Source organism: Anomalospiza imberbis, chromosome 12 (genome assembly GCF_031753505.1).
Source record: "Anomalospiza imberbis isolate Cuckoo-Finch-1a 21T00152 chromosome 12, ASM3175350v1, whole genome shotgun sequence".
Taxonomy (NCBI): Eukaryota; Metazoa; Chordata; class Aves; order Passeriformes; family Viduidae; genus Anomalospiza; species Anomalospiza imberbis.
Genome location: NC_089692.1, coordinates 20,346,706 through 20,358,113, shown reverse-complemented (window position 1 = coordinate 20,358,113; position 11,408 = coordinate 20,346,706). Strand labels below are relative to the sequence as shown.

At 66.5% G+C, this 11,408-nt stretch overlaps 3 protein-coding genes across 3 annotated transcripts; 1 reads left to right on the top strand and 2 right to left on the bottom strand.

The window, feature by feature from the left end:
- Window positions 1-297: 297 nt before the first annotated feature.
- UTP4 (UTP4 small subunit processome component) lies at window positions 298-5,160 on the bottom strand. The gene is made up of 16 exons (XM_068203258.1): window positions 4,956-5,160; window positions 4,405-4,596; window positions 4,248-4,332; window positions 4,062-4,151; window positions 3,747-3,955; window positions 3,446-3,617; window positions 3,274-3,365; window positions 2,817-2,913; window positions 2,564-2,628; window positions 2,340-2,462; window positions 2,067-2,226; window positions 1,728-1,834; window positions 1,407-1,502; window positions 1,074-1,259; window positions 887-997; window positions 298-524 (listed from the first exon to the last, which is right to left on the bottom strand). The coding sequence occupies exons 1-16, from the start codon at window positions 5,112-5,114 to the stop codon at window positions 408-410; spliced, it is 2,061 nt and encodes a 686-aa protein (XP_068059359.1). The 5' UTR covers window positions 5,115-5,160; the 3' UTR covers window positions 298-407.
- A 586-nt stretch (window positions 5,161-5,746) lies between these two features.
- On the top strand, window positions 5,747-6,931 carry CHTF8 (chromosome transmission fidelity factor 8). Its single transcript, XM_068203273.1, has 3 exons — window positions 5,747-5,881; window positions 5,955-6,072; window positions 6,141-6,931. Exons 1-3 carry the CDS (start codon window positions 5,859-5,861, stop codon window positions 6,354-6,356), a joined length of 357 nt encoding a protein of 118 aa, XP_068059374.1. The 5' UTR covers window positions 5,747-5,858; the 3' UTR covers window positions 6,357-6,931.
- HAS3 (hyaluronan synthase 3) lies at window positions 6,811-10,337 on the bottom strand. Its single transcript, XM_068203263.1, has 3 exons — window positions 9,546-10,337; window positions 8,923-9,024; window positions 6,811-8,817 (listed from the first exon to the last, which is right to left on the bottom strand). Exons 1-3 carry the CDS (start codon window positions 10,176-10,178, stop codon window positions 7,894-7,896), a joined length of 1,659 nt encoding a protein of 552 aa, XP_068059364.1. The 5' UTR covers window positions 10,179-10,337; the 3' UTR covers window positions 6,811-7,893.
- Between the last annotated feature and the right edge of the window lie 1,071 nt (window positions 10,338-11,408).

Genomic DNA, 11,408 nt, shown 5'->3' with positions numbered 1-11,408 from the left:
CCCTCCATCCTGGGGGAATGACGCTTCCCTGCCCCACGCAACACCCCCAGACCCCCGTCCTTAAGGAATGAGGCTGCCCGGCCCCGGGCAGCACCCACGGACCCACGCGACCGCTGTGGAGAGAGAATCCAACACTGGGATTAGACACTGTGATGGAATTTGGCATGGAATTTGGGGTGTCACCTTGTGCCCTCGCCCCGGGGAGGAGAACTGGAAGGATATGAAGATCATGATGACATGATGGTGGTGTGACAACAGGGAGTCACACACAACAAGGATGAGCCCTGAGCCTGGGCATGTACACAACAGTGAGGTTTTATTCCTACAGCACCTTAAGAAAATTCTTACAGTGCCCCAGGAAGGCAGCACAGAGACAGTTCCCAAGGTTGGAGTGGCTTCGTCTGCTCTCAGGTGCCAAATTTCTTCTGTTGGACAGGCTGAGGCAGCTGGGTTTTGAAGTCCATGATGGGTCGTTCCACCACAACCAGGCAGTTCTTGTCCAGCAGATCCATGAAGAGCAGTGGCTGCAAGGCCAGAGATGGGAATCACGGAAATAGGGAATGGTTTGGGGTGGAAGGGACCTTAAAGGATCTCGTTCCACCCCCTGCCATGGCAGGGACACCTTCCACTATCCCAGGTTGCTCCAAGCCCCGTCCAACCTGGCCTTGGACACTTCCAGGGATCCAGGGGCAGCCACAGCTGCTCTGGGAACCTATGCCAGGGCCTGCCCACCCTCCCAGGGAACAATTCCATCCCACTATCCCGTCTAAACCTGCCTTCTGGCAGCGGGAAGCCATTCCCCCTTGTCCTGTCCATACCCTTGTTCAAAGTCCCTCTCCAGAGCCCAAGCACCTCCCTGACCCTGCTCCCCACCACCATCACCCACCTGGAACTTCTTGCAGATCTTGAAGGCGTGGAGCTGCCGCTTCCTGGCCGTCTCGGGGAGCTGTTTGAGGGTGCTCTGGTTCATCAGGAGGGCGCTGTCGTCGGGCAGGGGCTGCGGGAGCGGGCACAGCGCGGGTCAGGCTCCCACAGGAGCAGCCCAGGCTCCCCCAGCCCTCCCGCCGGCTCACCAGGGACTTGTCGAGCACGCAGAGCAGGAAGGTGTCGTGGAGCAGGATGTGCGCGGGGTTCTTGGGGTTGAAGGTGATGTGAGTGATGGGCGAGTCCCGCTCCAGCCAGGCGCGGTGCAGCCCCCGGCTCTGCACGGCGCGGCTCCAGCTCGTGTACTGCTTCTCGGGGATGCTGAACTCAAACAGCTGCGGGACCGGATAGCAGGGACACGGTCAGGGGCGTCTGCTCCTGCCAGCAGCTCCAGCCAGGTCCCCGAGCCAAGCTGGAAAGGCAGGGGGACAGGCACAGGGAAGGGAGCAGGGCCACGAGAGCTCGACTAGGAGAGCTCCTACCTGCTGGTCCGAGTAGGCGATGACGAGGTTGTTGGTGCTGGGGTGGATGGCGAGGGCCGACACGGCGCAGTCGTAGGTGGGCACCACGCAGTGATGCTGCAGGAGGGGACGGTGCACTGATGGCACCTGCCACAGCCACTGCTGACAGCTCTCCCGCACACCCACCCCTGACCAGAACCTCCAGGACTGCCTCTGACCCCCTTTCCCACACACCCACCCCAGCCCTGCTCCAGGGATGCAGTGACGCCTCCCAGGGGGGCCCTGCCTGCTGAGTCCCCCATCCCGTGTCCCCTGAGGCTGGGGGCTCACTCCCAGGCCCACCTTGAAGCATTTCAGGTTGTAGATGTGGATGGCCCAGTCGCTGCTGACGGCTGCCAGCCAGTGCCCGTCCGCGCTCGCCGCCAGCAGGTAAACGGCCTCGGAGCAGCCTGCAGACAGCCTCGGGCTCAGAGGGGTGCTGGGAGCCCCAAAGCCCAGAGACACCCAGCCCCACATCCCCCCTGATTGTCCAGTGCCAGCCCACGAGGGCACAGACACCCCCAGGAGAGACACACACCCCTCAGGGCAGGAAAGGGGGACACCCCCGCTCTGCACCCACAGGCGAGAGGGATGCGGAGCCCAGGAACCCCCAGCCCCAGCCCAGCTCCCCCCAGCCCACACCTGAGGGCGGCCGCAGTGTGTGCAGGTGTTTGCAGCCCCCCGGCTCCAGCAGCTGGAAGACGTGCACGGATCCTCGAGCGGAGGCCACAAAGAGGCTGTCGGAGTCGGCGGAGAACTGGAGCTGGTAGGCTGGAGGCAGCAGCTTGGGCACTTTGGGGACCTGGGCGAAGGGAGAACGCAGCCCTGGCAGCCACCCCACTGTCACCCAGAGTCCCCACGAGTGACACTGGCCACGCCAGCCCCCCGGACCCCACAGCCCCCCGCCCCCCTGACCTTCCCGAGGCTGACGCCGTCCCCGTCGTAGTGCACGCGGTACAGCTGGAAGCGGGAGGCCGTGGAGTAGCCGAGCCAGGTGCCGCAGGGTGAGACGCAGCTGCAGTAGATGTGCTCCGGGCCCTGGGAACGCCACGGGACTGAGGGGGGCCCGAGGAACCCCCGGAGCCCAGCACACACCCCTCGGCTGCCCCAGGGGCACCCTGGCCCCCCCTCAGCCCTACCTTGCTCTTGAGCTGCACGAGGTGCTCGGGCATCCGGCACAAGGGAAGGACCTCGCCGTCCTTTCCTAGGAAAGAAACCACACGGAACACCAGTGAGAGTGGGAAAACCACACGGGGCTCTTTGAGCAGCTGGGCATCCTGGGGGAGTGTCCAGACCCTTCCCTGAGGCCCAGGACAGCTCAATCCCAAAATCTCACTGGCAGCCTGGGCTCTGCCAGGGAGCCGACACCGGAGAGCTGCACCTGTGACTCACCAGTCTCCTCAGTGGAGCCAAGTCTCCAGAGCTCCAGGTACTGGGAGAACTGGAAGAGGAGCAGCCGGGCTTTCCTGGCGCAGGAGACGAGGCGTCGCTGGGTGGAAAAATGGGCAGGATGTCATGGACCCACAGCCTGGCACAACGGGCTGGGGCACAGCCGGAATGCCCTGGAGTGCTGGTGACTCCGCAGCGGGGGAGAGCAGGGAAATCAGGTCCCATGGGATGGGAGCCTGGAGATGGAGACCCAGCAGGACCAGCAGGACCAGCTTGACAACTTCCACTGCTCCTTGGCAGAGCCTCCAGATGTACCAGGAAAGGAGACACAACAGGGCAGAGGAGGGAGCCAGGGACAGGGAAGGAACCCTGGCAGGGCAGTGAAGGCACCTGGAGGGGCAGGGAGATCCAGCCCTTCCAACCCCACCAGCTCCAAGACCCCAGTCCATGCATCACTCACGTGGGGGAAGATGAATTTTCGGAGCGCTGCATCGTAGCTCTTCTTCTGCATCTTCTCCATCAGCGGGCGGATCACCAGCTGGGCATCCAGGCCTGGAAACCAAGCAGAGATCAGCCAGGCTGGTACTGGGAGGGGAGATCCCGCCCAGCCCCGGTGCCACCGGCAGTCCTACCTCCGGAGATGAGGGCGGTGGGGCTGTGTGCCACGGCCCGCACGTCGTGGCTGTGGAACTGGAAGACCTTTGTCCGCACCCAGTGTTTCTCCAGCCCGCCCAGCCTCACTGGCAGCAGCTGCAGCTGGTAGGTGGCCCCGGTGGCGGTGCCCACGATTATGCTGTCCTCCTTCTGCGGAGGAAAACGGGACAGGGCTGTGGGAGCAGGCTGGGAACAACAGGAGGGCACTGCCAGGAGGCATCAAGTGCAGCATCTCCCGCTCCCTGTCAGCCAGGGGGGGACCTGGTGGGTGTCACCCACCTCTGACACAGCCAGCGAGAGCACGGCCGAGGTGCTGACGGTGTAGGACTCTGCCAGCGTGCCCTGCTGCCAGTCCCAGAACTGCACCCTCCCAAAGGAGTCGGCGCTGACCACGGTGCCGCTGGACAGGAGGGCGACGGCCCACACCACGCACTCGCGCTTGGCCTTCTCCACGTGGTGGTTCACCATGATCCTCTGCAGCGTCTGGCCTGGAGCGGGACAAGGTTGGGGGTGGCCGGGGGATGCCCCGGCGGGGTCGGTGGGTGCCGGCGGCCCCGGGGGATGGGATGGGGCTGCTCCCGGGACAGGAGGTACCTGAAGCGACGTCGATCACACGGAAGAAGTCGATGGAGCCAGCCACGATGTGAGTGTCCGAGGGGTGCCAGGACAGGCACAGGACACGGCCTGGGGAGAGAGAGAAGCTCCGCGTGAGAGCCCGCGGGCTCGCAGCCCCACGGTCACCGGGATGCCCGGAGGGACGGAGCTGCAGCCAGGACTCACCTTTCCGCCTGTCCAGGTTCCGCTCAAACTGGATGCCCTCAGGAACGACTTGGAAGATCTTCACAGAGCCGTCCTCGCAGCCGATCTGCGGGGGCCGGGATCAGCGCGGGACACAGCGGGGCCCTCTCCCCCCGCCGCCGCTCCCGGCGGGACTCACCGCCAGCTGGCTGCCGGTGCCGTTGGCCACCATGCTCCAGATGGGTCCCCCGCCGCCGTCGACGGCGCGGGCCGCGCTCAGCCCGGACAGGTCGAACTCGGTGATGTCCCCGCCGAGCCCGGCCCCGAAGAGCCGCTCCCCGGCCGCCCAGCACAGCGACTCCACCGAGCGCGCCTCGTGCCCCGGGATCACCTGCGCAGCGACGGGGTCACACCGCGGCACGGGCCGCTACGACCCGGTACGGATCGGCAGGGCCAGATAACGCCCGGTACAGCCTCGGTGAGGCTCGACACAGGCCCAGTGCAGGCTCGGTACGGATCCGTAGGGCCAAGTAAAGCCTGGTCCCGGCTCGAAACGGCCCGGCCAGGCTCGGTACAGGCCCAGTACAGGCTCGGTGCCGGTCGGAAGGACCAAGTAAGCACGGTACGGGCCCGGTACGTGCCCGGTACAAGCGCGATAAAGCCCGGTGCGGCTCAATACAGGCCCGGTACATCCCGGTGCGGCTCAGTACAGGCCCGGTACATCCCGGTACGGCCCGTGCCGGCCCTCACCTTCTCCTGGAAGTAGTTGGCGGCGAAGTTGTACACCTCGACGGTGCCGTCGGTGCGGGCCAGGGCCAGGCGGGAGCCGCGGGGGTGGCAGGCGAGGCAGCGCACGCCCGCCGGCACCAGCCCGAAGAACCGCACCCGGTGCACCTGGAACTCGCCCATCGCGCTCCGCCGGCCCCGGCGCCGCTCCGCTGCCGCTGCCGCGGCCGCTCCGCCCCACGTGCGCGCGGCGCGCCGGAACCGGAGCCGCCCCGGGGGCCGCGCGGCACCGGAAGCGGAAGCGGCGGCGCGGCGGGAGATTCGTGCGCTGCCGGCGGCGGGTGCGGGAGCGGGGCCGCGGCGGCGGGGCCGGGGCGCGGCGCGGGGCGAGCGCACGGTGCGGGCGGGAGGGATCCGGCCCCAGAGACCCGGCCGGGCTGCCCCGGGCCGTCCCCGCGGCACCGGGCGGCGGCACGGGGGGCGCAGGGCCCGGGGGCGGGTCTGGGGGCCCGCGGGAGGGATCCGGGCCTGGGGGTCTGGGGTGTCCGGGGGAGGCCGCAGGGCCCGCACGGGGGGGCGGGCCTGGGGGGCACGGGGTTTGTGGGCACGGGGGGCTCTGGGGCCCGGGGAGAGGATGGGCCCGGGGGGTCCGGGCTCCGGGCGTGGGGGCTGGGGGCTGCATCTGGGGGGCAAGGACCTGGGCTTGGAGATCTGTGGGGCTGGAGGGCCTGGGGACATTCTGGAGCGCCTGGGGGGATGGATCTCAGGATCTGTGGGCCCAGAACAGGGTCTGTGCATGGGGGGTCTGCGGGGCACAGGCAGAAGCTCATCCTGGGGTCCCCAGAGGGGAAGGGCCAGGGGCTCCTGCTCCCCTGACCCGCTCGCCCTGCCCTGACCGTGTCTCTGCAGTCCCTGGCAGGGCCCGCCATGGTGCAGATCGTCATCTCCAGGTGAGCCCCATGGTCCGGTCCCCGTGGCCCCTGTGCCTGCTGGGGCCCGGGTGACCCTCCCATCTCTCCCCAGCAGTGGCACGGGGGCTCTGGCACAGTGGGTGCTGCTGGAGCTGCAGGGCCAGGTGGAGCCCCGGCAGAGCGGGGACCTGGCTGGGAGCCTGCTGGGAGACCTGCACTACACCTGTGAGGTGAGGCCGGACACCGCCGGGAGCTGCCGGGGACAGTCCAGCCCAGCCTCACCCTCCGCTCTCCCCAGGGCGTCCCCGTGCTCATCGTGGGTCACCACATCCTCTACGGGAAGGTGGTGCAGCTGGAGAAGCCGTTTGCTGTGCTGGTGAAGCAAGGAGGAGCCTCCCAGCCCAGCCCCGTGGGGCCCCACGGCCACTACACCGTTACTGCCCTCATCAAAACCAAACTGCTCTTCAAAACCCGCCCCAAGCCCATCATCACCCACGTGCCCAAGAAGGTCTGAGGGGAAGGATGTGGGCTATGAACTGTGATCTGCTGCTGGAAAAAGCAGTGGGGACTTGGGGAGATCCAGGACCTCATCCCTGTCCTGCACAGGGGACTCTGGCACTGCTGGGTCCTGTCTGGGCACCCAGAGCCCTTCCTGGGTCACTTGTCCCCCCCAGAATGACTCTTTTCAGGGAGCGGCCAAGCTCTTGGGCACAGACCCTGTGGATCACTCCAGGAGCCATGGCTCCTGGTAGGTAGGGACTTCCTGTGAGCCTGGGCAGGGGTGTCCCACCCAGGGGCTGCCCACAGTGTCCAGCAGGTCCCAGGGATCCATGGAGGTGCCAGTGTGGAGATGTCTCCTTCTCCCCCCTCCCTCCAGCTGTAGGGACACCAGTGCCACGTGGGGACTCGGGACCAACCTCCCTCAAGTCGGGCAGGGGGTTCAGGGACCCTCCCCAGAACACACAGTGTGTCCTCACTTCAAGTCTTTATTTCCACAACTCCGTCAGGATATAAAAAACAGCCTTTTCCACCCAAAATATGGAAAAACATTCCCCTGGCAGGTTCAAAAATAAATAGATTTACAAACCATCTGCGATAATACCAAAGAGCTACAAAAGTCTTCTAAAAACCTTGTATTAAATTAAACAAAAACCAGCTAAAAGCTCCGTCATAGAAAGGGATTTTTATCCAAGTCCTGAAAAAAGGACCCACAGGTGAATTCCCTGGGGAGGGGAAAGTTGGGAAGCACCTTGCCTGAATCTTCCCACTGTTGGGAAGGTAGCGGGGTGGGAGTGATGGGGCCGTGGGTTGGCCAGAGCATGGCCCCAAAGGGTCTCCAGCAAGGCTCCGGCCAGCACACAGCCCCCAGTTTTCCCAGTCTCTCCATGCCAGGATCCCCCCTTGGCTCTTTGGCAAAGCTGAAGGAACCCGCTGCCCTCCTGGAGCAGCCAGACCCCCCGAAAGGCCTGGGGGGGCTGCCCGTGGGTACGTGCCCGCACGCAGCCGTGGGGCAGAGGCAGCACCAGCCAGCGGTGCCGGCAGTGCTGACGGAGTCTGTGTGTCCTGGGGGTGAGAAGTGCTGTAGCACCACGGAGGTGGGACTGAAATCCCTGTAAAAAGCACCGAAGGGTGGAAAATTCTGGAGTGGGGTGTGGGGAGCGCGGCCAGCAGCGCTCCACACCTGGATGCTCCATAGGGCACGGCTGGGATGATGCTGGCAGCACCTGGCTGGGTGATGGGCAGCCCTGGCTCAGCTTCTCTGTGGCCAGCTTGGGATGGAAAAATGAAAATATAGGAAAAGTTTACATCTTAATAAAGAAAAAAAGCAAGATTTCTGCATCTGATGAGAAATGCCACGGGTTGGGAGCGCTCAGCGCTGCCCAGCAGCTCCAGGATTGGGGAAAAGGGGACTGGGGGTGTTCACTCCAGCATGTGGGATCACCCCAGCACCTGGTGGTTCCAGGATGGGGAAGAGGGGACGGAGGTGATTACCCTGACATATCGGATCGCCATGGCACGTGGGATGACCCTGGCACAGGATCACCCCATGGTCAAACCTCAGTGAAAACCAGCCCACACTGCTCCTGCCTCTTGCCGCAGCGGCGGGCAACGATGGCCAGGTAGAGGGTGAGCAGAGCCACCCAGTAGCAGGCATAGAGGATGGCACCTGAGACGAGGAAGGCCACCTCGGTCTCGCTGAAGAGGTCCTGGCTGTAGGCGGTGTAGGCCAGCCCGCCCAGCAGCACCGCCACCCACACCGACACTGGCAGCAGCCCCACGAAGTTCACCACAATGGTGCGGCGCCCTGAGGTGCCCCAGCCCGACTTGTTGATGGTGGCAATGGCGAAGATTTTGGCAGGCAGCAGGCTGGACATGTAGAGGAGGGCATAGAGGGACATGAAGATCATCTCGGCATTGCCACGCAGGAAGCAGGCGTAGGTGGCCTTGATGACACCCACCAGCTGCACCGTCAGCAGGAACAGGAGGATGTTCCAGACACGGCCGCGGTAAAAGAGCTGGATGACGGTGGCGATGAGGAAGAAGGGGAAGAAGCCGGTGACCACCGACTCGTAGGTCATCCAGAGGTGATGCTTGTGGAACCAGAGCGCGTTGTAGAGCCACTCGCGGAAGTAGGACTTGCTCCAGCGGGTCTGCTGGTTGAGCCAGCGCAGGTACCGCGTGGGCGTCTCCGTCAGGCACTTGGAGCGAGCCGTGTACTTGGTCCGGTAGCCCAGGCTGAGCACGCGGTTGGTGAGGTGCCGGTCGTCCCCGAAGCTGCACTTGCTGCCCAGGAAGGTCTGGTGGTACCAGTCCTCGAGGAACTGCTGCAGCAGCGTGTTGCGGTACATGCCCAGGGGGCCACTGATGCACTGCACGCAGCCAAAGTACGACTGGCACGCGCGCTCCACGTTGAAGGCCATCCAGTACCGCACGCTGCTCAGGAAGGACAGCCACGAGTCGTACTTGTTCAGGATCTGGGGAGGGGATGGATGTGAGCCCAGCAGCGCTGCGGCTCCCTGGGGCCCCCAGCCCTGCCCTCGCCTCGCCGCCCCGGGGTGCCCTCCCTCATGCCAGGGTACCTGGACATCGCCGCCGACGCCGCCGACATGGGGGTCGGCCTCCAGGATGCGGAGCATCTCGGCGGTGCAGGCGGGGTCCAGCACGGTGTCTGAGTCACACACCTGGGGGCAGAGGGAATGTCGAGCCCCGCTCCCGCCGCCCACGCCCGCCCGGCAGACAGCCCAGCCCACAGCCAGGCAAGCCTGAGCCACGGACGGCGAGACCAGGCAGAGCCCCGGAGACCGGCAGGCAACGGAGGGGAGCAGAGCGCCCGGTGGTACTGGGGCACCGCTGCCCAGGACACCCATCTCTGGCTGCTGGCACTGAGGGAGGACATGTCCCAGCCACCACATGTGGGGACCTTGCGCCCCGTGCCACACTGCCCCACGGGATGACAGCACAGCAGGCCATGTGCTGAGGAGGTGATGGGGCACCCATGGGCAGCAGTGTGGGCAGCAGTCAACACCTCAGCCACCCCAGTGCCAGTGGTCCCCAGCCCTGGTGGCTCTTGGCCAGTGCATGGGACCAGATCCAGTGCCAGGCACCCAGATGCTACTGGGGATTCCTGGGGCTGCTCCCATTCCACCCACAGCCCCTCTGCCCGGGATGCTCACTGCCCACGTCCCCCAGCCCACGCATGCACCTGGATATAGTCCACGGAGTCTCCGAGCGCCCGGAAGGCCGTGTACATCACCTCCCGCTTCCCGCCCCACTTCTGGAGGATGCAGGAGTAGGTGTTGCTGCGGACCAGCGCCTGAACACGGGCCAGCCCTTCCCGCAGCCCGGCCTCCGTCTCCCCCTCGCCCCACGCGTGGAAGTTGCTCCTCCAGATGTAGCTGCCGGAGTGCTCGGAGCCCATCACGTCGTGGAAGATGTCCAGCATGTAGGTGTCATCGGGGCCATTCCCGTCCACCACCATCACCACTTTGAGGTCAGGGAAGGCGATGCGCTTGACGGAGCGCAGGCACTTCGTCAGGTAGTCGGGATCCTCCTGGAAGGCGGCGATGCAGAGGGCCACCGAGCGCCCCGGCCGCACCGGCTGCCCCTCGCCCCGCATGCGCCGGTGCTCCAGGAAGGCAAAGAGGCTCTGGATGAAGAGGTGCAGCCCCAGGATGGCCCCGTAGAGCCCGAAGGAGAGGTAGTGCTTCTCCGTGTGGATGAACTGGTACCCTGTGACGTAGGCGGCCAGGATTCCCCCCAGCACCGCCACGGCGAAGAGGCTGGTCCCCACGACACGCAGGGCCGTGGAGAGGCTCCCTGGCATCTGGGGGGACATGGGGCACCATCAGGGCAAGGGGACATCCTCCCCATCAGGTCACCCAGAACACAAAAGCGGGGTGGCCCTGCTCCTCTGCTGCCCCACAGCCACCCTGTGCATCACCGGTCGCTGGTTTGGGTGCGATACCTTCCCAATGCCTCCACGGGGCCAGAGGAGGTGCGGGCGTTCCACACACCCCACTGTGTGTGGTGCCAGGTGAAGTGCAGCGGTCCCAAGTACCCCACTGAGTACCGTGCCAGCACCCCCCATCCACCCAAGCAGGAGCACGGCTGCCCGCAGGCGATGGCTGGGCTGGAGGACAGGGAAGGGCACGGGGATGTCAGGGACCGGGGTGTCCCCGGGGAAATCACGGCCGCCCGGAGTCCTCCTCCACCAGAGCGCGTGCGGTGGGACCCCCGGCCGCGGGGACGGCAGCAGCCACACCCCCACCCCGCTGCGGGATGGGACGAGCAGCGCGGGCAGGACGGGACTGCGGAGGTGCACCGGGACGCGGGCAGGGGGTGCGGGCAGGTCGGGGGTGCACGAGCACGTGCGGGGGTGCGGGCGGGGTGCGGAGCCAGCCCCAGGGACCCCCGGCGGCACCTCCCGGGCAGCCCCCTCCGGCTTTCCCCCGGTCCCGCAGCCCCCGGCGCTCCCGGCTCCTCCCGGTCCCGCAGCCCCCGGCGCTCCCGACTGCCCGTTACCCCCGGCCCCGCAGCCTCCTGTGCTGCCGGTCTCACAGCACCGCGGGGGCACCGCGAGCTGCCACCAGCGGGCCGGGACGGAGAAGGAGGGACCGGGACTCACCGTGGAGGTGCCGGTGCTGGTGGTGGTGGTGCCGCCGCTCCCCACCCGCCGCCGCTGTGCGCCCGGCCCGGCCCGTGCGGCCCCTTTATACCGCGGCGGGGCCGGCACCGCCCGCAGCCCGCGGGGGCCCCGCCCGGCACCGGCACCGGCACCGCCGGCACCGCCCCCGGCACCGGCACCAGCACCGGCACCGGCTCCAGCTCCGCCCGCAACCCCCGGGAACCCGCCCCGCACCGGCAGTACCTGGCACCGGCCCCAGCCCCGCACTGCGGGAGTGATGACCGGCACCGGCGGCACCGGCATCAGCAGCACCAGTGCTGCACCGGCACTGACACCATCACAGACATCATGGCACAGCTGCCATACCGGCAGCACCGGCAGCGGCTCTGGTGCTGCACCGGAACCGGCATCACCATCACCCGGCACCGGCATCAGGTGCGG